This window comes from Prionailurus bengalensis, chromosome E3 (genome assembly GCF_016509475.1).
Source record: "Prionailurus bengalensis isolate Pbe53 chromosome E3, Fcat_Pben_1.1_paternal_pri, whole genome shotgun sequence".
Classification (NCBI taxonomy): Eukaryota; Metazoa; Chordata; class Mammalia; order Carnivora; family Felidae; genus Prionailurus; species Prionailurus bengalensis.
Genome location: NC_057357.1, coordinates 8,168,552 through 8,191,172, shown reverse-complemented (window position 1 = coordinate 8,191,172; position 22,621 = coordinate 8,168,552). Strand labels below are relative to the sequence as shown.

The 22,621-nt window shown below is 48.9% G+C and overlaps 1 protein-coding gene across 3 annotated transcripts; it reads right to left on the bottom strand.

Moving 5' to 3' along the window:
• Positions 1–172: 172 nt before the first annotated feature.
• AGFG2 (ArfGAP with FG repeats 2) lies at positions 173–22,004 on the bottom strand. 3 transcript variants are annotated; one of them, XM_043559688.1, is made up of 13 exons: positions 21,616–22,004; positions 13,617–13,710; positions 12,632–12,747; positions 11,414–11,567; positions 10,668–10,833; positions 9,861–9,986; positions 9,111–9,143; positions 3,954–4,074; positions 3,708–3,790; positions 3,452–3,535; positions 2,310–2,438; positions 1,669–1,754; positions 173–1,377 (listed from the first exon to the last, which is right to left on the bottom strand). In XM_043559688.1, the coding sequence occupies exons 1-13, from the start codon at positions 21,834–21,836 to the stop codon at positions 1,318–1,320; spliced, it is 1,473 nt and encodes a 490-aa protein (XP_043415623.1). In that variant the 5' UTR covers positions 21,837–22,004; the 3' UTR covers positions 173–1,317. The 3 variants fall into 3 exon arrangements, with proteins under 3 accessions (XP_043415623.1, XP_043415624.1, XP_043415625.1); XM_043559689.1 differs by having other exon boundaries at positions 3,452–3,514; positions 21,616–21,981; XM_043559690.1 differs by lacking the exon at positions 9,111–9,143 and having other exon boundaries at positions 21,616–21,990.
• Positions 22,005–22,621: the final 617 nt, after the last annotated feature.

The window sequence follows — 22,621 nt, the reverse complement described above, 5'->3', positions numbered from 1 at the left end:
CCCACCCCCATCACCCCCTCCCTGCAGCCACCTAACTCCCACTGCACACGGGGACTCCAGCCATGTCCCGAAAGGAATTCTAGTCCCTGGCCAACAGCAGCCATCATCTTCACTGACCCAGCAGCCACGTTGGGGCCCCTCAAACTGACCCAAAGCAAGACAGCTAGAGCCATTTCCTTTTTCTTTCAAATGCAGTTCTTTTCCAACATTGCCTGCAACAGCTTTGGTGCAGAGAATTTTGTGGTGGGGTGGGGGAGGCACATGGGAAAAAGAAAGGAAAAAACCCAGCCAATTGCACAAAGCCTTTCCCTGGAAAAGCCCAGGCTCTGGGGTGGTCAGGACTTGTGACTACCCTCCCCACCACCCTCTGGAGCTCCGGCTCTGCTGGTCGAGGCACAGATGGGGATTCATTCCATTCCCCATGTAAAAGAGCTGTCTGGGAGCAGAATGGCGGTGTGTGTGTGTGTGTGTGTGTGTGTGTGTGTGTGTGTCTGTGTGTGTATAATAGGCTATATTAGAAAATTCTCTATGTATAAATATAAAACACTGGTATCCAAACATGACACCACAGCTAACTAAAGTGCTTGACAGGAATTGGGCATGTCTAAGTATGTAGGTAAAACTATTTATCCTGAATACCAGGATGAGGGAGGGAGCCAGGAAAGCAAAAACATGGAGGGCCTCCTTGCCCCGTGGGGGTGGGGAGAAGAGGCTGAGCTGCCCCCCACCCACCTCCACCCCCGCCCACAGCTTTCTCAGCCTGTCTGATCACCATCCCAGGTCAACACCACGCCTCATCTCCACCTTGACCCTACTTTTCCCACTGTGCTTCTGTCCACAAGGAGACCAGCACGGATGTTGTGGACACGGGGGAAGGCTTGCTCTCATAGGGGTATGTTGGTCAGTCTGTGCCCACAGCTTCCTTCGCCCACGGGGTTGGGAGTGAAGGGACCACTATGTATGCTGAGGGCAAGACAGGAGGATTATTGTCATCATAATTAATAATTTGAGAAATCAAACGCCATCGCTCCTCTAGGCTAAGCCCTGACTTCTCTTTTCTTGGGCCTCCTGCCTGGATTGGGGCTGGAGGGAGGATGGGAGGAAGCCCTGGGGGCACCTGATGGGCAGCTGCCCTTTTATCTGCAAGCCCCAAGCAAAGCATTAGCACTTCCACCATCCCCAAGACCCCTTCCCTACAAAACAAGGCCCATTCTGGTCTCAGACCCACAAAAATGCCACAGGCAAATGGTCACCAGAGCTCCTGGGAGTAAAGGGGCCCCAGAGGGCAGGGAGGAGGCCCCCCCCCAGGACACAGTGCTACAAAAATGGGTTGGTGGTTGGAGGTTTGGAGGCAAACGGGCTTGATGAGGATCCAGTCTGGAAAGAAACAACAACCACAAATTAGAGGATTAGGGGAGAAAAGCCGGAGGCCACAGAAAAGATGCAGCCCAGGATTCCTTTCTCCCCAGAATTACTGTGGTGAGGGTTGTGGGCAAGTCAGTGAGTGGAGGCGAGTTGGACGTGAGGGGGTGTGAACCCACTGACTAACCCACTCGCCTGCCTGGCCAAGGCAGGGTTTCCATCCCACACTGCTCTGTTCCAGAAGGATTCTGTCCCCGGCCCTCAGAGAGAGGCCATACTCTACACTGAGGCCGTGCTGGCACTCACCATGAAGGGGTTGGTGGATGTCCCAGATGGCTGGCTGAGTTGCCTCTGCCCCAGTTTGGCTGATCCTAAGTCACTGAAGGAAGAGCCTGGGAAGCAAGAGTAAAAACTAGGCTGCCATAAACCCTGCCCCTCACGTGGGTGCTGACCAGGCGCATCCGGCCTCCCTGCTGGGTGGGCACCTTTACATCACACAGTAGCAGCAGAACTGGAGCTTTCTAGGGGCACCTGGGTGGCTCAGTCGGTTGAGCATGCAACTTCGGCTTGTGTCGTGGTCTCATAGTTCGTGGGTTCAAGCCCCGCGCTGGGTTTTACACTGACAGTGAGGATCCTGCTTAGGATTCTCTCTCTCCCCCTCTCTCTCTGCCTCTCCCCTGCCTGTGCTCTCTCTCTCTCAAAAATAAACATTAAAAAAAAAAAAAAAAAAAAAGACTGGGCCTTTCTAAAGGCAGGGAATAAGGGTACAGAGCAGTCAGAGGACACAGGAAGGTCTGTGCTTCTCTGGTCCCCCTAATGGTCCAAAAGGGAACTAGCTCAGATGTCTGGCTCCCAAATATCCCTAATATTCATTGCCACCCCCCCAACCCCACCCCTGGGGGTGGGGAATGGGGGCAAGAGAGGAGGGTATGGTCTGAATCCCTTACCATTCTGTTGCTGAGTCATCGAGGTCTGTGGGGGGAACAGCGGTGGTGGGAAGGTGCTGACAAAGGCCCTGGTGGGTGGCACTGTCTGGGGGAAGCCAGGCCCAGCACTGCTCATCCCAAAGCTGGGCCCTGTGGAACGAGGGACATGAAGTTCATGCGAAGTTCTGGAAGGCAGGCTGGAGAACAGTTCTTCCTAAATCTCTCCAAATTGGGGCCATGGGATATAGTTATTCCTTAACCAGAGGTACCCCGCAGAAGTACTCTGACTGAAACCTTCCACTTCCATGCAACCTGGCAAAACCTGCCTTCTTCCTGTACCCACAGCTTGTGGCATGGAGGGCACAGGTGGGGCACAGAACCAGGGGCAGCTTTCTGCTACCTGTCAAACTGCATCAACTAAAGCAAATGATTAGCCCTCTGTGTGCCTCAGTTCTCTCAACTATAAAACTGGAGTCCTCCTCTCTCTTAGGGCTGCTGTGGAAAGCAAATAACGGGTGTAAAGCACTCAGCAGTGGGCAGCTTGCTAGCCATTATCAGTCTGTCTTCCTGGCCTCAAGGATTTTGAGAACAGCTATGACAACAACAAAAGGCAGGTGGTGGGGTGAGCAGGCCTTGGAAGAGAGAAAAGCTGAGGCTGGGGAGGAATGCGGGATGCACTAGCTGACAGGAGCCGGGTCCAGGGGCAAGGCTGCAGGTGGGACACAGGAGGGAGAGAGGCTGGGGGCCTGGCGGGACACTGCCCAGGGGCAGGAAAGGAGAGTGGCTGCCACATCCGTCATTAAACCTTCAGAACTAGCTCAGGTAAGGAGGATTCTGTTTTCTGAAATATATTCTGGGACTTGGGTGCTTCTGCTCTTTGCCCACTAGGTGGCCTGGAAATTACACGGGGTCTGGCCTGGTGAAGGGCAAGAGGGGGACTTTCAGGACTACCATAGCTGCCTAATGAGGCTGCTCCACTCCTCCCAACAGTGGGGTGCGTGTGTGCGCGCACACGCGTGTGTGTGTGTGTGTGAGAGAGACAGACAGAGACAGAGAGACAGAGACAGAGAGAGAGAGAGAGAGAGAGAGAGAGAGAGAGAGAGAGAAGGGAGAGAGGAATCCAAGCCCAGGAGAGCCAGGGCCAGCACAGTCCTGGGGCTTACCTGCGGCCAGGCCATCGGGCTGGAATGGGTTGGTGGGAGGCAGCTGGGGGTGAGCAGCAGGCGCTGTGAAAGGGTTGGTGGAGGCTGCTCAGGGTGGCATGGGGTAGAGGTGGGAGAAAGAGAGGGTCACTCTTCTCATTTGGTTACTACTGAGATGACAGCACTCATCTAAATCTGGTGTGCTCTCTCTCCACCCTCCTCCCTGTTTCCTCTCGGCCTTGGATCCCTTTTCTGGGTCCCCTCAGGCAAGACTCACCTCCAAAGGCAAGCCCTGTGCCGCTGCTTCCACCAGCTGTGGCCGACTGGAGCGTGGGGACCTGGCCGGCCACCCCGAAGATGCTGTGACATGGGGAGACAAATCAGCATGCAGGGCACCCAGGACCAAGGACAGAAGCTGGGCAAGGGACCGGGAGATGGCAAACCCTGTCCTGCCCAACGGGAGGAGCAAAGCAGGCTGGGAAAAGCAAGGCTCTCCCTAAGACTCTGTGAGGTCTGGACCTACCTGCTAGGGACACCTCCAGCTGGCACTCCGGGCCCCAGGAGGCTGCCCATATCTGCGAGGCTGTTGGGCTGACTGGCAGGTGCCAGAGGAGAGGCACCAAATGGAGTCACGTGGCTGCTCCCTGGGCAATCACAGGAAATAGAACAGGGAGTGCTCGGTGAGGCAGGATGGAAGGGGCAGACGAGACGGAGGTGGGGGAGCAGGGGGTAAGCAGCAGAGTGATGGCATGAGGGGTTGGGTTCTCTGAGCCATTTCCCCCTGGATCATCTGGTTCAGAGGGCCCTGACTCCCACTGAGAATTCTAGGCCACATGCTACTCAGCCTTTCTCAATCTCCCTGGCGGTCAAAGCTGCCACTGCTGAGAGAAAACGGCTCTTGTGTGTGTCAGGTCATTGTCCCTGCTGCTCCAGTTTGACTTAAGGTTCCCATTTTTTTCCTCAAGATGTGGACAAGTCTGTCCTTTCCTCAAACCAGCATTTCCATTTATGGATCAATCACAGGAATGAAGGGGCAGGTAGAGGGGATGGGGGAGGAGCTGTGAAGGGCAGAAAGGCCCAGACACTCGGAGCTGCTGGCTCCTGGAATGTGGAGACCAGTGCCGAACACAGATCTCCAGCTATTATCAAGGGCTCCCACTCCCACCAGAGCCGCCCCCTCTCGGGAGGCCACCCTAGGCCAGGAGCTTCGATCAGGGCTGGGGTTCACTGAGCAGGACTGACTGGAAGTTCCCCTGCCCTCTCTGGTCATCACATCTAAAAAGAAAAAGCATCACATGGGAGGCTTACAAAACAGCCTGAGGAGCAAGTCCAAGAAATCCTGAGCAATCTCATCTCTTGGGAAGAGGCCTGGGGCCCTGTCATTTGGAGAAATCCTCTTTATTTGTGTGCCTGTCTCAGCTGTATGGTGGGATCCTGTCAACCACTCTGGGCTGCTGTGATGGTAACATGAGGCTGCAAATGGAAAAGGCTTGCTTTTTCTGAGTGCTGGAAGACTAGTACCGAAGGAAACAAACTTCCATGGTGTCTGCCACGTGACAGTGCTCAGGAATTGTTTGCTGAATGACTGTGTGATGGGCAGAGTGAGAAGAAATGGAGTCTAGTTGGGGCCCTACCCCCTGCTACTGCTGTGACCTTAGCAAACCATCTTATTTTCCTGAGCCCATTTTTTTCTTGCCTTCTCATAGGGTGGCTGTGAAGACCCCCTGTGGTGAGTGAAAGTGTTCTGAGGTCTGCAAAGCATAATACAGATGTGACATATTATCATAGCCTCTGATATAAGAAACTATTTCCAGGGTCAACAGAAACAAGACAAGGTCTCAACGGAAACGTGATGGCTGGTTCAGATTATAAATACAAGTGAACAAGAGCCCCCCCTCCCTCCGCCCTACTCTCAGCTCCAGCCTTCCCACGTACTCTGCGTCTGCCTTAAACAAAGGCCCCACCCGTGGTCCCACTCACTCTTCCGGCTTAAAGGAACCAGACAGGCCTTCCCTGACCTCAGTCTGAATTACAGCCTGGTTTTCCTCTCATAACACCTCATTCTTTGCCTTCACAGCACTTGATATCTCTGCAGTGACATATTTTTGTTTACTTCTGTATCAGCTGTGTTCCCCACTAGACCAATTCCATTGCCAGGAATTTTCTTACAGATAGAGAAGTTGCAAATGTGCAAAACATGACACATGCGGGGTTATTAACTGCAGCACTGTTTAATAGCAAGACTAAACAGTCATCATTCATCCTAAATATTCACCAAAATGGGACTAATTAAAATAAATTATGGTATATACATAAGCAGGACTATTGTGCTGCCATAAAGAAACGTGTACTGGGGCGCCTGGGTGGCTTGGTCGGTTAAGCGTCCGACTTCGGCTCAGGTCATGATCTCAGGGCCCATGAGTTCGAGCCCCACGTCGGGCTCTGTGCTGACCGCTCAGAGCCTGCAGCCTGTTTCGGATTCTGTGTCTCCCTCTCTCTCTGCCCCTCCCCTGTTCATGCTCTGTCTCTCTCTGTCTCAAAAATAAATAAACTTAAAAAAAAAAAAAAAAAAAGAAACGTGTGCTGATAAAAAAAGAATCTAGCAGTACTGTTCAGTTAAAAAAATAAATCAAGGTGCAGAACAGTATGCATATTATATCATAAGGTGTGTAAAAAAAGAGAGAGAAAGAGAAAATAGGACAATAAAAAAATGGGTAAGTGAAGGCTACAGGCTCCTCTTCGCAGAGATATGGCTGTGGAGAGCAGGGGAGACAGCAGCCGAGCCTGGATGAGGCTGCAGAAACATTTGTAGGTTGGACAACTTGGTGCATGTTTGTGCGGAAAGGGAAATATGGTGGCAGAGTGGAAAGAGCAGAGATGAGATTCAGATAAGAAAGCTGATGGCAAAAATTCAGTAGAGACAGGGAAGGACGCAAGGGTAACCTTCACAAGGGGAGAAACTTTTTCCCCCCAGAGATGAGAGGGAAAGGAAAAGATAAAGTCATAAGACAAGGGAGGAACGGCAAAGCCAGGCTGATTCTCAAATCTGTGTTGTCCCTGCCCCCCTCAAGCTTCAGCCTGGTTTCTTCTAAGTTTGGGGCTTTTTTCTGAGGCCCCCAGAGCTATCATGCTCCTCCTTCCCTAAAGGGTAGGGCTGTATCTTCCCAAAGCCCTTTGTGAAGGGGATCTTCCCTGTGCTGGGCATCTCCGGCTCTGATCAGAGAAGCTGAGTCCAGCAGGGAAGGCAGGTGCCCAGGGCCTGCCGGCTGCGAGGTTCCAAGGATGGGCTGCTTTCTGAGTGCCAGTGCTCGCTTCGGCCACTCTCTTCTTCAACCCCTGGGCTTTCTACAGGAACAAGTGCTAGGCTATCACGCCACTGAGAACACTTGGTGTCAGTCCTCTGCACTCCATGACCGTCAGGAAGGCTGGGAGGCCAGCAGGCTAGGGTTGAATCTTCTGATTCTCAGGGCCGCCTGGGCCTTTCCCTGGCTATGACTCAGGGTACGTGGAATTTCTGAGTGAGCACTTAGGTCAGACTCTTCAGTCCTGCTCTGGGGCCTTCCTGCCAGGGAGCTCCCAGGCTGAAGGAGGCGCTGTCTTTCTGTCCCAAGGCCGAGCTGTGCCTCCTTGCGGACACTAGAGGGCAGAGCCGGCCCTTGCTCAGGCGGCCACGATGCTGCACTTTCGGCCCATTCTCAGAAAGGAGGCCGACTTAGGAATACCTGAGCTCTGGTTTGCTTCTTCTACACCTCCAGAGCCTCACTCCTTGCAGCTGGATTGGTATACATGCCTTCCAGCAGTTTCAGGGGCAACTGCAGTTTTAGAAACCTCCCTTCTCCATACTCCCCCTCAGAAATATAAAAATACAACCAGGCTTGTCAGAAAAGACACCCACCACTCACCCAATTCTCCCTACTTCATACCCCATAGTTCTTTATATCACATTCACAGAACCATCCTCGTGATCATGGTGTGATCACGGTGAATGGGATCTGCCACCCATCAGCCATTCGTTTCTGGCCAAGTCACGGGCCAATTTGAGCCGGTTTCCTCAGTTGCAAAATGGAGATCTTGCCTTCCTCATGGAGATGATGTGGGGATGCTCCTAGCAAGGGCAGGAGCCTCGGAGAGGCTGGTTGGCTCTGGCTGGCTGCAGACCGTCTGTTTTTTGAGATGACCAGACACTGGACAAAAGTTCATCTCAGGTGCAGCCGGGGGGGGGGACTAAGAGGCTGGCACCTTCTTTCTTTCCTTTTTTAAAGGCTGACCCTTTAAGCTCTCTTTTTAAAGCAACTGACTGTGACAGGAATGCATTTCTGAACGGACCAATTTTATAACCACCTTGTACAGGCTGTTTCCTTTTGAGCTCTCATTCCCAGGAACACTTCCCTCTTGTTACTCTGAATATTCTTGTACCAACTTACATTCTTACTGAGAGCAGATTAAAGGGCCAATATTCCCACATGGTACCCACCGTTATCAATCTTTAAAATTTTTGTGGATATAATGTGCAAAATTATTATCTTACCCTGATTTGCATTTTTTTCTGATTAGTCAGGTTGGGAACATTTTCATGCCCCCGGGTTTTTTCTGTTTGTTTCCCTTGCTCGTTATCCTATTCTTCCTTATTGATAGGAGTTTTAAAAAACACATGATAGTTGTTAGCTTTTTGTCTGTTTTCCATATTGTAATTGTCTTTTCCTTGTTTCATGCCTTAAAGGACATGAAGCATTGTTACAGGATATGTTGTTTTAGGACACCTTTTATCGTATAGAATGTGACCTATACAATTTCTATTTGTTAGAAATTTATGTGGTGTTGGGGTGCCTGGGTGGCTCAGTCGGTTAAACGCCCAACCCTTGGTTTCAGCTCAGGTCATGATCTCACAGTTCATAAGTTCGAGCCCCGCATCAGGCTTAGTGTTGATGGCACAGAGCCTGCTTGGGATTCTCTCTCTCTCCTCTCTCTGCCCCTCCCCTCCTCGTGCCTTCTCTCTCTCTCAAAAAAAAAATAAAAATAAAAAAAGAAATTTATGTGGTGTCTCCTAGTCCATGGTCAAAGTATAAAATGATTCTGTGTTTGGAAATTCTATCTTTTGATTACAAAGTTCTACTTATATTTATTAGGTCAAACTTGTTCAAGTGTTACTCAAATGGCCTATTTTCTTCCTTATTTGTCTATCTACTTTATCTATTAAAATCTTGTGAGTCTGCTGTAGGCCCCCTCTCTATTGCTTTGTTATATTTTCACTGTGTCTAACGGTTTTTGCTTTATTACTTTCAAGGCTACCCTGGTCAGGTACTTTAAGTTCGTAATGTGAGAATGTCTTTGTGAATTTTAACTTTTATCAATATAAACTGTCTCTCCTTGTCCCATTCAAAAAATAAAATAAATAAAATAAAATAAAATAAAATAAAATAAAATAAAATAAACAAAAGCAACCAGACAATTCGTGGTGGCATAGTGGGAAGGATGTGGGCAGAGTGAGAGTCGAAAAATCTGGGCTCTGGGCCGAGCTCTGCCACGCTGTGGGCTGCACAGCAGGGAAATTACTGAACTGCTTCATCTGTAAAATGGCTAAATTGGAAGGGGTCCTTCCAGACCTCAAAGCTCTCGGCTCCAGAGGACCTGAGATAGGCTTCTACCTTGGGTGGGCTGTGAGTTGGGAAGAATAACTCACCAAAGCTGTAACTTCCAGTTAGCATCCGACTGGCTGGCAGTGAGGGTAGAGAAGGGGGAAGGGCGGGTAGGTGGGGGGAAGGGAGAAAGAGAGAGCATCAGTCACTGGCTTTCCCTAGATATTGAGTCTTTACAGCACTCTGGCTGCCCTCCCCTGTGTCCAGGATGTGCAAAGGTAATGGGCCAGCCCCAAGGCTATGAAGACTTAATGTCTGGGGACTTAGGGAGGAACCAGATGCTTTAGGGCAGCTGCCTTTAGGGTCTCTTTCAACTGCTAAACAACACAACACAGTTTACAGGCTTCTGCTTTAACAGGGATGGGTGAATTTCTGGAGACCAGCTTGCACTTTGACCCAGCCCTTACCTTTTGGGCAGTGTACAACATGAGCCTTCAGAGCATGCTACAGGAAAGGTCACATCCACTCTTGACTTTTTGAGGACTGCGACTCCCGAGCTTCCTGGTTCTGACCTCCTATGCACACCCTGCACAACTCCTATACACACCCTGCACGATTCCTGCTGCAATTCAGCTGCTTTCCTTACATGACAAAATGGAGAAGCGCCCTTCTTCCTGGCAAGAATCTCATTAGACCCCTCTCTTCCTTTCCCGGGGCTTCTCCTCTTCATCCTGTCTCCTTTGCCTAGTTCTCTAGGTTGGTGCAGATGTGAATGAAGGGCGATACATGGATGTGGAAAACTGAATGCAGTTGGAAGAGAGAAGGGGATCTGGAGAGAGCAAGGCAAAGTTTACCTGTGGGTGTTGGCTGGGCCTGGAACGGGCCTTGGCCAGCTGGAGGAATGCTTCCAAATGCAGAAGAGGCAGGGCTACTGCCAAAGGCATCAAAGTTGGCAAAGCCTCCGTGGGAAGGTGTCTGGCCTACAGGTGGAGGGGATATAAAGGCTGCATATATAAAATGTACATATAATCGATATAATATACACTAATTCCAAAGGCCAAAGGCCACTGATGGGCCATCTGCCTTTCTACAGGGTCCTCTTCAGGGAGAGATGGCAGGGGCTGAACAGAGGGGATCTCAAAGGTCTCTAGGTTCACTCCCCGCCATCTTTTATCCTTACTCCATGAGGCATTAACATTTTTGTCAAGGCCTCATTCAGGCTTAATCATGTGAAAAAAAAAATTAGTTCTGGTGGGGGAAGGGGCTTGAAAGGAAAAATGGAAACTAGACACCGCTTTATTCAACACTCTGTTGGCTACTGCTGATCTTTGGGAAGAGGGCAGGGGAAATGGAAAACAAGATAATCCCTCAGCCCCCATTTTAACAGAGAAAGAAAGTAATAAAAAGGCTATTTCCAGTGCTCTAAAAGGAAGTGCTAGGAGTCCTCAACTGTAACGTTTTCTGGTCAAACTTGCAAACATAATCCCAGCCATACTCATTTGGCCCCAACCCTCCCGGCCTTGAGGCTCCACAATTCCCATCACATTCATTTGTGTGAAGTGAGCTAGAGCCAGGTGAAATCTGGTCACCGCAAGGGTGTGAATTCCTCGTGTCCTGTGTGCATATATTGCAAGAATGTTCTTGTCCCAAGTCCCACTTACCCCCAAAGGCTGGGAATGCAGCAAAAGCTGGTGCCACCTGGGGAGCAGCAAAGGGGTCTCCACCTATGTCAGCCAGCAGGTCAGTACTGGCTTTCTTGACTGAGGAGTGGGCAGGTGGCTGGGAGCTCCGGGGCTGGGACGTCCGAGGCTGAGACTGACTGACAGACTTGAGAGGAGAAGGCATGACATAGAGCACTTGGACCAGACATGACCCGGCCCCCGCATGACTCCCTAGGCTTCCCCCAGATAGGCAAGTGGAGAGAGAAGAGAGGGAGAAACTGCCCTCAACTGAGAGACTTTCCTGGGCAGAAGCTGCCTTAGCCCCTCACATGCCTAACTCCTCTGTCTTCTCAGTATACCAGTTCCCAGAGCCATACATTTTAGAGCCTGTCAGTGAAGGCAAGTCTGAGATATACAGGGATGTGGCCAATGGTCCCCCTGGACCTGTTACTGCCTCATCTTTCCCAGGTGCTCAGGCAGTGTCCGGCCCCTTCTGTGTTACCCTGGAGCAATGGTCAGGTTTGAAGCCGTTACTCTGACTTCCCTAAATATCACTTCCTGTTGGGTTCTTTCTTCCAAAACATAGGAGTCCAAGGGGAGTCTAAGACATGGGTAACGGCAGGGCTGAGAGCCAACTCACATCTCCTATACTGCTGTCTGCTAAGTCCAGAGGATTGGATTAAGGAAACCAATAGCCCTGGTTCCCAAAACCCCAACCAGTCTCGGAGGGAAGATCTGAGAGTTACCTGGCTAGAGGTGGAGGCAGCAGCAGAGAGAGATGGCACGGGATCCCCTAGAAGAGTCCGCAGGGGCTTCCCTTCTGGGACGGAGCCCTGGATGGGGGTGGAGGCACTGCCTTTGGTATAAGCGGGCCCCTTGACTTGGTCTGGGGGGACATACCTTTGAGAAAGAATAGTCAGGTGACATCATGGGCCATGCTCAGCTTAGGCACCCGGGAAGCACAGGTGACAGAAGTCCAAGTCCCTTTTCCTTTTCCCACTAATTCTCTTTTTTGACTGAATTTTGTAACTCAGCACATTTTGCCCATCTTGAGAGTCCTCTTTACCATCAGGTGCTCATTCTTTTCTGACTTGTGCCTGTTTTTCTCTCCTCTCTCCTTTCTCTTTCTGACATCAAACCATCTGGGTTTCAAGTGATAACCCCTCAATAATGCTGCTGGACAGGCAATCCTATTTTCCAACTTCCTTTTTATTTCCTAGGTGTTTCTGCAGGTTCTCCTCCTTAGTCCCACAGAAAAGTTTCTGCCACCTCATCTTCTAAGTGCTCACAATCTATCCTGCCAGCTCCTGCGACTTCTGATAAAATCCCCTCCACTCCAATGCATGTGGTCTTTTACTTTGGAAGTATGTTCTATAGCCAGAGGACACCCCAGGAGGGACTCCAAAATGCTGTTATGTCCACAACAATCCCCTTGCTGTCTGTGTTCTCTTCTCCACCCTATAGTTACCCCCCAACATGCACACAGGACTGAGATCAGACAATAGGAAGTGCCACCTGGGGAGAGAAAAGGCAAGGGAGAAGAGAGACGCTGTTTTTGTCACCAGGAAAACAGAACACACAGATAAATCATGGATGAAACGATGGGGTAAAAGCACAAAACTCTCGGACATGCTTCCAGCCGCCTCTCTGCATCTATGGCCCCAGCTGAGCTATAAATCTGACCCACACCCCCTCAGGTCCAGAACCCCCTCCAAGCAGTCTAATGTCTCCCCAAAAGAGGGGCATCAAATCTTCAAGGTTAGTGACCGGTAACAAGTTGTCTTTTTAGGTAGCTTTATTTCTTTGAAGTCAGAATTGGGCCCTAACTGAATCTGGGTGGAACACACTCAACCCAAGCCTGGTCTCTCGAGAGAAGCCCCAATTCAAGTCTGGAAACTAGCCTGTCAAACAAAGAATGTCTTGGACATGTGTCTCTATATAGCAATCTCTTTTCTCCTCCTTACCATCTCTTCTTCTCATATTTTTCCTGGAGAAACTCCTTCACCTTCTGAGGATCCCTGGAGTCTGGTATTAATGACGTCCGAGCATCAAAAAGACCCAGCCAAATCTTCCTGCATACCTAAAGGAACGGAGTCAGGTGACAGAGGAGTTGAGGCAGAAAGCATGAAATGGGAATGATACCACTTCCAATGTATTCATCAATACATATTTATTGAGCACGGACACAGGGTGAGGATCTGGGTATACCTACAAAGCAGACATGATCCCTGTCCTCACAGAGTTGACCATCTAATGGGGAGGTCCTGCCTTAGATAAATAAAAATAGATTTATCATTACATAGTATGACACATCTTATAAAAGAAAATAGAGGGCCCTGAGAATTATGGAGCACTAAATCTGGATGGGGGTGGGGTCAGGGATAACTTTCAGAGCTGTGGCTTCCAGAACACCCTCCAGAGGACTTCCCTTGTTTGCACCCCAAGTAAACCAATCACCCGCAAGCTAGGAGTACTGTTAACACCAAAGACAGCATCTTCCGACCAGCAGATTTAGCTGGGGAAGGGGTTTAACTCACTTTCAAGTACATGACATGAACTTAAACCCAGGGTGCTGAGGCTCAGGTCAGGACAGCTGGCTCTAGGAGATCTTACTCAGAGGGGCTGGCCCAGGCAACTCTGAACGCTCATCAGTGTGGAGCTCTAAATGTCAAGGGACAGTTTTCCTTCTGAGTACCCAGGGGTCACCCCCACACAGATTTTGCTCCTTTCCCTGATTCCTCTAACAAGGGCCTAGACAAATCACAATTTGTATAACTAAGACTCCATGAATATATAAATATACATAAGGTAAGACACATTTTAGGCTAAAAAATAAAAGAAACTCGGCCAAAAAAGAAAGCTGTAGGGTTTTTCTATAATCTGGACGCAAAGTTCACCCCGGCCAATGGGGCAACTACACCAGTAACTGTTCTGTCAGTGGTAGCTCACCTCATTTCCACGGGATTGCAGGAATACTACTTCAGGCTCAGTGAAAGTTGTCATGGAGATGGACTTGACTCGGTGAGGGGGGTTCAGGCCTCTCCTGTGGGAGAGAAACAGAAAGAGAAGTACAATGCAGTTAGCCTGCAGGTCTGTTTATGGGAGGAGGGGGAGGGAGAAAGGATAAAACAACACATAAATTAAGCTCAGGTAGAATTTCCCGACTGAAGCTAGTTCCTAATTCAAGGAAAGATGGGAAGCAAGAACGTTTGGGAGGTTTTTAATCAGAGACAGGGACGACAGAGTCCAGAATGTGTTGTGATCCTACTCATTCTGGAGAGTAAGGCAGAGTCCGTCCATCCAGAAGCCTTCTCTACTTTGACAAGGTTCTGTGTTCAACCTGCAGGCTGGGGGTACTTCTGGGAACTCTGAGATGTGCCCACTTCCCATTTCCTGTTTTACCACTGTTTTAGACCTGGCTGCCCCTCCTCTTTGTCTAGACAGAAAGTGTGTTGGTAGAGATGAACAGTGTCCCTCTCTTTCAGGAAGAGATCTCTGGGAAAAGAAACAGTCCAGACTCTGGGTTCTAGATCGATCAATTGATCTTTCTTTCTTTTTAAAAATTTTTTAATGCCTTCATTTATTTTTGAGAGACAGAGAATGAAAGGGGGGGGGGGGGCACAGAATCTGAAGCAGGCTCCAGGCTCTGAGCTGCCAGTGCAGAGCCCAATGCGGGGCATGGGGCTCCGGGCTCAAACTTGTGAACTGTGAGATCATGACCTGAGCGGAAGTCAGGCACTTAACTGGTTGAGCCACCAGGCGCCCCCTAGATCTTTCAATGAAGCAGGAGGAAGTCAGGTTCAACCATGAGATAGGAGATTGGCATGAGTCAGGAACATATATCCTGTAGTGATGCTTTTGTGTTTAGCTCTGTGTGTTCTGTTAACTCTCTGAAAAGTCTAGTTCTGCCCACGGAAGCCCTGTGGAGATTGCAGTAGACAAGAAGGCTTCCTTGCCCCCACTCAGCTGCCCTCTGGAGTGTTCTAACAAGAGAAACTTGGCGCTAGGCCAGGTTCCCCTTTCCCTTAAGTTTTACTCTGGTCTAGACCAACGGCACTCATCAGATGAAAACAAAACCAGCCAAGCCAAAACAAATAAATCAGACCCTAGGACCACGATGTGAAAGAGCCCAGGCACATGCAGGAAAGACAGTCTCAACTGATGAGGTCTCTTCAGACTTTTGGTCTCCTGGGAAAAATCGGTAAATCAAGATGGGAAAACAAAAGTAACTGTAGCATAGGGTCCTGGTTGATGCCATCAGGAAAGCAAAGAGGGGAGTAAGAGATAACACAATTTACCAAATGGAAATCCTAGAGAAAAGTGGGGAGAACACACGTTCATGCTTATGCATGCACACACAGATTAAATACGTCCTTGCAAGTCTAGAAGAATGGCAGTACACGTGTTAGTGTACGCGATGGCAGTGGGGCGGGAACAGGGGAGAGGTGACACAGTACAGAGTGAACAGTGAAGGGTGCAGCCCCTTTGTATGATAAATTACTGATTATGGGATTCTAACAAAGGACAGGACACTGAAGGCTACAATCGAAGGCAGTTTCAGCAATTCTGCCGCTAGGCTTTTAAGTAAAGGGTCTCAAAATACTCCTTTAAAAGACAGTATCAAAGAGGACTGATGCCCCAAGGAAAGATTAGAGCAGTGAAATCCAAAAGCAAGGCTTTGTAACTACACGTCAAACAACAGCTCTTAAACTTGATCTGCCCTGAAGATTCTCTTCTAATCACATTTCAGAGATATTCCAGTTTTCTCTCCCAAAGCCTCTCTTATAATGGCCTTGTTTTGTTTTGAGTCCAGACAGCCTTTTATATCCTTTCCCTTACCCTTGCTAACCTTAATCCCTAGCTAGGCCTTCCCTCTCAGAAGGCCAGACTGCTCTGAGGTCTAGCTAGAGCGGATCTCTCCATCCTTATGATCCCAGCTCCACCTCCCACTAACAAATATTTGCTTTGCCAAAATACAAGGCATTATGGTAAGCACTTTGGGAGATACAATAGACAGTTGTTTATCACTATATATCATATATATCACATAGGACCTAATCCTTGATCACCAGGACCTTGCTTACAAGGCCCCAAGGAGCCTGGACAAAGATACGTCTCAACACAGTTGGGTGCCATTCAGGCACACACACAGCCTGATCAGGGAGAATGTGGCACCAGGATGCAGCAGTGGGGGAAGGAAGAGAAATGGTCACGGGAAAAGTAAAATATATTACGTTTACTCTAGAAAAACAGATTCTAAGCCTATCACAAAAAGGTCATTGACATTTCCTGAAAGGACAACCAGGAACTGTTAGCAAAGTGTAAACAGGGAGGTGTGCTTCCTTGTAGGGGGAAGGGGAGGGACTTGACTCACTCATCAGTCTAGAGGGGATGATTAGAACAACAGAACTTCCTATGGCTGAGCTTGGACTGGAGGGTTTTTTTTTGGGGGGGGGGGGTGTCGCTGGGGGGTAGAAGATAGGATGAAGGGAAAGCAGAGAAAATAAGTGATTTAGGTGCTTTGGGCCAAATGAATCTGAAGGAACAGGATGTTTCCATAGCACAGTACAAAAAGCACTGCTCTGACCTTGATGTCTGTAGACTGGATTATGTATAACTAGAGCCACAGTTTGGGGGCAGGGAAAATTCTCTACAACGCAACACTCTGCAGCCCAGGAAGAAAGAGGACCTAGTTACATGGCCTATGAGTCAGAGCATTTGTTTCTGAATCAGACAGAGGCCATCGCTGGCTGACAGAAGCAGTTTAGAAACAAGAGCCCCTCTCCTCCCAGTAGCTGCAATCGAATGGTCTAGGGGTACTGGGTCTCCCTGGGGTCATAGCAGGGTCATGCAGTGGGCCATATCTGAGTCACCGGCCTGGAATCAAACAGACCCAGCTCTCCAACTTGCACCCGGTCTCCCCAGCATGACTCTCAGGTTCTCCCCAAAAGAAGTGAGAGCTGGAAGGAGGCACTGCCCTTCGGTTATCGCAGCAAATCCGTTCTGTTATTTCTAACCAGGAGGTGCTGGGGAAACACAGAGATAAACTTATTTGCCCAGAATAGGGCATGTTTTTCCAACTGAGAGCAAGTACATTACTAGGACTCAAGCCTCAGCCCTGTCATGACGCCTTCTTTAACTTCAGTTTCTCTTTCACAGGGCACCTGACCAGCATTTGAAGTGCTCTGAATTACTGGCAGTGAAGTGACTTGCAAGGACCTGAAAGCCCGCCCAATTCTTTTTCCTTGCCTCTCTCTCCCTTCCCTTTGATTCTATCAAGCATACTACTGTTTCTACAAATACCACACCTTTTGTTTTTCTGTGAGCATCACCCTCACAATGGCCCATATTTTACTTCTGTCTTGCTTCATGAAAGTCTTGAACCTGCTCAGCTGCTCAGATAAGAAGGTTCTGTCAGGTCAACAATGGAAAAAAACAGTTCCATCCAGCACCCAAGTTCTTTCATTTGTACCAGATTTGGACTTGGGAACTCCTGACTTCTGAATATTTCATGTTCAAATTCAAACACCCCAGAGGGGGTTTCTTGCTTCTGGGATTCCAGTCCTCTGCCTCTGAGCAGGGTTCAGTGAAACCACTGCAGTTCTTGGACCCAAACATCACCCAAAAGAGTCCCTATTAGAGATTCTTACTAGTCCCTAATAGGAAGGCTCCCCTATTTCCCTTCTCCAGGCTCAATTTCACTAATTTTAGGAAACTTCTTCCTAATCTAAAATCCCTGCCTCAAGCCATTTCCTGTAGTTCTTCCTTAGTGACAATGATAAACAGCTGTCCACTCGTGTAGAGCACACAGAATCCTCTGCTTTCTTCTTCAGGCCTATTCTCAATCCTTTTACATTGTTCCCTCTTCTTCTTATGTCTTTGGATGGAAGGTGAGGTGGGAGGGGTGAAGGGATGGGACTAACACAGGGGCAATGAACACATCTACCTCTCTAACCCAGATGGATGGAAAAGTACTGAATTATTTAACACCACACTACGCCTTTTCTTCCATGGAGATAAAAGTTCTTCAACTAGGAGGGCACCTGGGTGGTTCTGTTGGTTAAGTGTCCAGCTCTCGATTGTGGCTCAGGCCATCGTCTCACAGTTCGTGAGTTTGAGCCCCACGTTGGGCTCTGTGCTGACAGCATGGAGACTGCTTGGGATTCTCTCTCTCCCTCTCTCTCTCTCTGCCCCTCCCCACTCGTGCTCTCTCTCTCTCTCAAAATAAATGAATAAACATTAAAAAAACCTGCTTCAACTAGGAATCACTACTAGCAAGCCAGATGGGGAAACTAAGGCACAAGGAGGTTAGGAACCTGTCACAAGTAAAGAGCTGTCAAGCACATCTCCTGGCACCCAGCCTAGAGCTTTGTCCACCTGAATCCTGAATTAATCCCATTACTGGAATAAAGTTGTGCAGAAGTAGAGGAGACAAGTATCTATTACTGAGACCAGAAGGTCAATGGATTAAAAAGAATGGACCCAAACAGCCCGGTTGGGGAAGTGTGCCACATATTCTGTTGAAAAAATTGGGTGTCAAAGGTAGTGCCCATCCCTGATGTCAAAGACATTTCAGGACTCAAGATCTATTTTCTTTCTAAAGAAAAGTGCTTTATCCATTGAGGCATCCAGTCAAACCAGAACAAGAAAACACATTTAAGGCACTGCTTTGGAAAAAGCACTTTTTAGCAGCAATCGAGCATCATTCTCTAGTAGGAGAGTTAGACACAACTAAACAAACAAGTGTATGTATATGTTGGGGACATGAAATCTATATCTAGGTTAAGGAAACTAGGTATTGGATGAAAACCAAATGAATAAAACTAGGTCAAATTTGGGACCTACAATTGTGGCAGCATGTACATAAATTTAGAAACAGCAAAAACTAGCAGCTTCTCTCTCAGTCCCTCACACCAACGCTGTGGTTTTCTGCTAGAGCTGAGAAAATAGTTCTCATTAAAAAAGAAAACGAGAAAGAGCTCACACATGTAGCAATGAAGCCATAGGCATACCCACCCACCAGTATTAAAATCGAAAATTTCTCCAGATCCTGGGAAATTCAACTTTGGCTGGAACAGTCAACTTTGCTACCTCAGCACGTGTAGCCAGCTGGGAATTCGGGTGATTGTGCACACTGCCCCCAGAATATTCCATTGCTCTAAGAGGTGGAATATTTGTAACATACTCAGCAGAAAGCTGGCTTTCAAAATAAAGCCAGTCTCCCTGTCTCCTTTCTCTGGCTGTGGTTCTAAGTGTGGTATTTGAATTCTCTGCCCCCAATACCCTTGTCATTTTTAACAAAGAATATACTCTTTTCATCATCATAGCTCAACACGAGCTCCCATCACTCTCCAGCCCATGCTACTTCACAGCACTTATTACTACCTGCAAATATATATTTAATGATTGATTTCGAGTCCACAGTCTCCACTATGATGTAAGCTACATGAAGATTGTACTTTGTCAATTTTGTGCACTGCCGTATCTCCAGTGCCTAAAACTGTGTCCGGGTCTTAACAGGCACTCAATAAATGTGTTGCCAGACTGACTGAATGAATGTGCCACCTCCACATTTTTCACTTCCCAGTACCACAAAATCCTAATCTGTGGGCAACCATGTGGATTTAAGATGTTAACTGGTATATGTGTCACTGGGGAGCCATGCCCCTCCGCTGCCTGCTGAACTGTGTGTGTCCCCTCTTCACTCTGCAGCCAGCAGTAAGCGTCCCTCACTCATTCTATTTCCGGCTCACCTGCCAGCACCCAGCCCCTCCCAAGGTCCATCAGAGGGCACACGTAACACTTTGTGAAGACCCTTTTATCAGGTTTCTATGCCTTGCCCTACTTAGTTCATGCTAATTAGAACTCCAATCAGCAAATGAGAAGCACCATCAGAACCCTGGCAGACAGTCACAGCCAGGGAAACTACAGCTTTCTTGAAGAAGTTTCTTCTGATATCTCTCTCCTTACAATCTTGACATGCCTTCAGTTCAGCCTCATTTATTGGCCCAGCCTCTTGATCCTCCACTAAAAACCAACAATAATGAGCACAGGGGAAAAGTAGTAAAATTTTGCAATTTGTGCACTGATATTTAAAGAGAACCGTTCCAGCAAAAGAAAATCAGGTTTTTAATGTGTGCCAGATCCCTTGACCCTCCTTCTGTCCTGATTGAGGGAATACTCATTATAGAAGTGAAACGTTATCTATGGGAGACTTTAAACCAAGATCTATAAAATAATGATAATGGTGTCAGCCCTCCCATTTAGTCAGTGATTTATCTTTTGTGCTGCACAGCTAGCTCTGGGAATGAATTAACACTATTTCCAAACATTTTCTTCCCAGGACCTAGACTCTGATATACCATCAATTTTATCCCCCTGCTTCCAGACTCTATAATCAGATTTTCCTTTTCATAACAGGATCTTGAAGAATCAGTTCTTTCTCTTTCTGCTATAAACATTCCTAAACGTTGCTCCTTCTCTCCTCAGACTATTCGTCCCAGACTCAAGTCTATCCTTTTGCTTCACTTAAGTCTCTATCTTTTGACACATTCCTGTTTGCGTTCTAATCATTGTCCCAAGGGCCATAATGACGTTCACTAAGACCAAAGTTATAACACACAAGTGAGGTTGATCAGAACATAGAAGTTTGGCAAAGGAGGTAAAAACGAAATAGAAATAATCGTACACTGTATCTTAGGAGACCTGGATCTTCATTTCTGGTCTGCCATGATCATAACTAATATCCAACAAGAAATGCTGAGAACAGCAACCCCCATATGGCATTGGATAAATTACTAAACCTCTCTTTGCTTCTGTTCTCCCATCTGTCATGTAAGAACAATACTGCCCGCTCCTTGGCTCCTAATGGTATTAGAAACAAGGAAAGCACCCCTTGTTAAATCTGAAACCAACCAACCAAACAAACCAATGCATTAAAACAATACTAAACAAGTCAAAATAAATCCCTTAATAAACTCACAGAAAAAGAGAGATACAGCATTGGTATCGAATGCTAACCAGGCATCTAACCAAATAATTCCCTAAGGGGAAAAAGAACCCTACTCTATAAGCAGAATTCTGGCCTAGAACTGTGGCTCTAAATTAGCTCAGGCATGACCAAATCGAGTGCCAGTGCCAAGTGTAGCACTGCAGATTATACAACAAAACTCCCCCAATCTACAAAGATGCCAGATGCTACTACCAGGATCAAGCCATGGCAACCAGAAGCTTAAAGGTGTAAACTATGACACTTAAGGATGGCTCATCCAGATACCCAAACCTCTGGAAAAATTAAGCTCTCTAACAGGGCAACCCAGCAGCTCCCATCTCTTAAAATTTGTAAGAAATCTACCTCTGGGTAGCATCCCCAAACCCTGCGACATTAGGGCCTGCACCTGAACACTGGAACATGGTTCCTTACCTAGTCACTATGTCTATGCTGTCAACTGGGCTAACTTTATCTATTTTAAATTGGTTTTTCCATCTCACACTCCAGGATGGGCACAAGCTAATAGAAAAGTATGCTTTATCTAGGGCCCAGTTCACTCTACTTCTTTCCTACTTGCCCCCCCCCAAAGTTCCCTTGAAAGGTGGGTGTCATTCTCTGGCCCTTTAAATATCTAACCACCTTCCCTTCAACTCTTCCCACTTTCGGTTCGCCTCTCCTCCCTTAGGGAGTTTCTCCCTTCTTCTTCGGTGTCCTTCCTTTCTCCTGCAACGCGACTCCAATCGTGTCTTGTCTCCCCTGCCAATTTCCCTTCCCCATGACACCTCTGCAGCGGGGGACCCTCTCAGCACATCAGGCGCATCTCCAGGCCTCCCCGCCGCCACTACCTCAGCTCTGGCCCTGTCCCTTCGCCCCAGATCCCCGCTGTCCCCAACGCCGACTCTCCGCTGTCCCTTCCCGGTCCTGCCCCCTCCCCACCCTCCGCGCCAGTCCACTCACAGGAGGCCTGAGCAGGTGGTGCAGACGAAGCTGCCCACGGTGATATCCACGTAGGTGACCCCGCGCTGGGCGCACTCGAAGCAGTGGCGGTTCCCGGCCTGGCTGCAGCCGCCCAGTTCCCGCACCCGGCGACACCACACCTCCGAGGCTGCCTCCGCTTCCGCCTTTCCCCCGCTGACCCCGCCACCCGGGCCTGGACCCTTCTTCGCCGCCATCACCATGGTTGCCTGCACCCTCGGACCTCCTCCCCGCAAGTCAGCAATCGTCCCTTCAACCACAGCCGCCTTCCCGCCTCCTCAGCCTCCTCCGCACGCTTGGCTCCCCTGACAGAAACTACGGAGCCGGCGACGTCCGCGCGAGACTCCTCAACCCCTTGCCTTGCCTGTTCTGCACGCTGATTGGTTGTTCTCCCCCCACCTCCTCACTCTGATTGGCCCGACATTGGACGGCCTTGGGTTGCGGGAGCCGTCAACGCCACGCCCCACCGCCTTCACCCTCAGGCCTTTCCCATTGGCCCTCAGAAACCCTGCCCCTAGAACCGTGCGTGCCCTCTCCCCGTCCCCGCCCCCTCTCGCCACTGCCTCCACGGCGGCCCGCCTCCCAGATTCGATTGGTGAGTCCTCGGAACTCTGGCTCTGACGTTAACTCTGATTGGCTGCCGCGGCGGCAAAGTTAGCGCGCGAGAAAGAGTAGGTGTCTCGCGCGTGCGCAGCCCTGGTCCTCCCGACTGATGACGTTAATTCCCGCCAAATTTCAAAGGCATAGCCTCCGCTAGACTGTGCAGAGAGGTACGAAAAGCAGAATGAAGTGGCATATAAGGGACCAGGAATGGCGTATGAGGGGCCGAGGGGAGGAGGAAAAGAAGGGAGCTCTCGGAGGGAGGGAGGGAGAAGGAGAGAGAGTGCTTGCTTTATAAGTGCCATTTCATTCACTCCTACCTTATGCCATAGGAAATCTCGTTTTACAGAGATTTCATTATACAACTTCCCGTAGGTCACACAACTGT

What these genes read in the sequence shown, in the direction of transcription:
- AGFG2 (XM_043559688.1), bottom strand. Translation starts at nt 21,836, where the DNA reads ATGGTGATGGCGGCGAAGAAGGGTCCAGGCCCGGGTGGCGGGGTCAGC. An exon ending in CTGCCTCCACCTCTAGCCAG is followed by an intron (nt 10,834 to 11,413) that starts GTAACTCTCAGA and finishes TCTCCTCTCAAG; the next exon opens with TCTGTCAGTCAGTCTCAGCC. An exon ending in GATGACTCAGCAACAGAATG is followed by an intron (nt 1,755 to 2,309) that starts GTAAGGGATTCA and finishes CTTGCTTCCCAG; the next exon opens with GCTCTTCCTTCAGTGACTTA.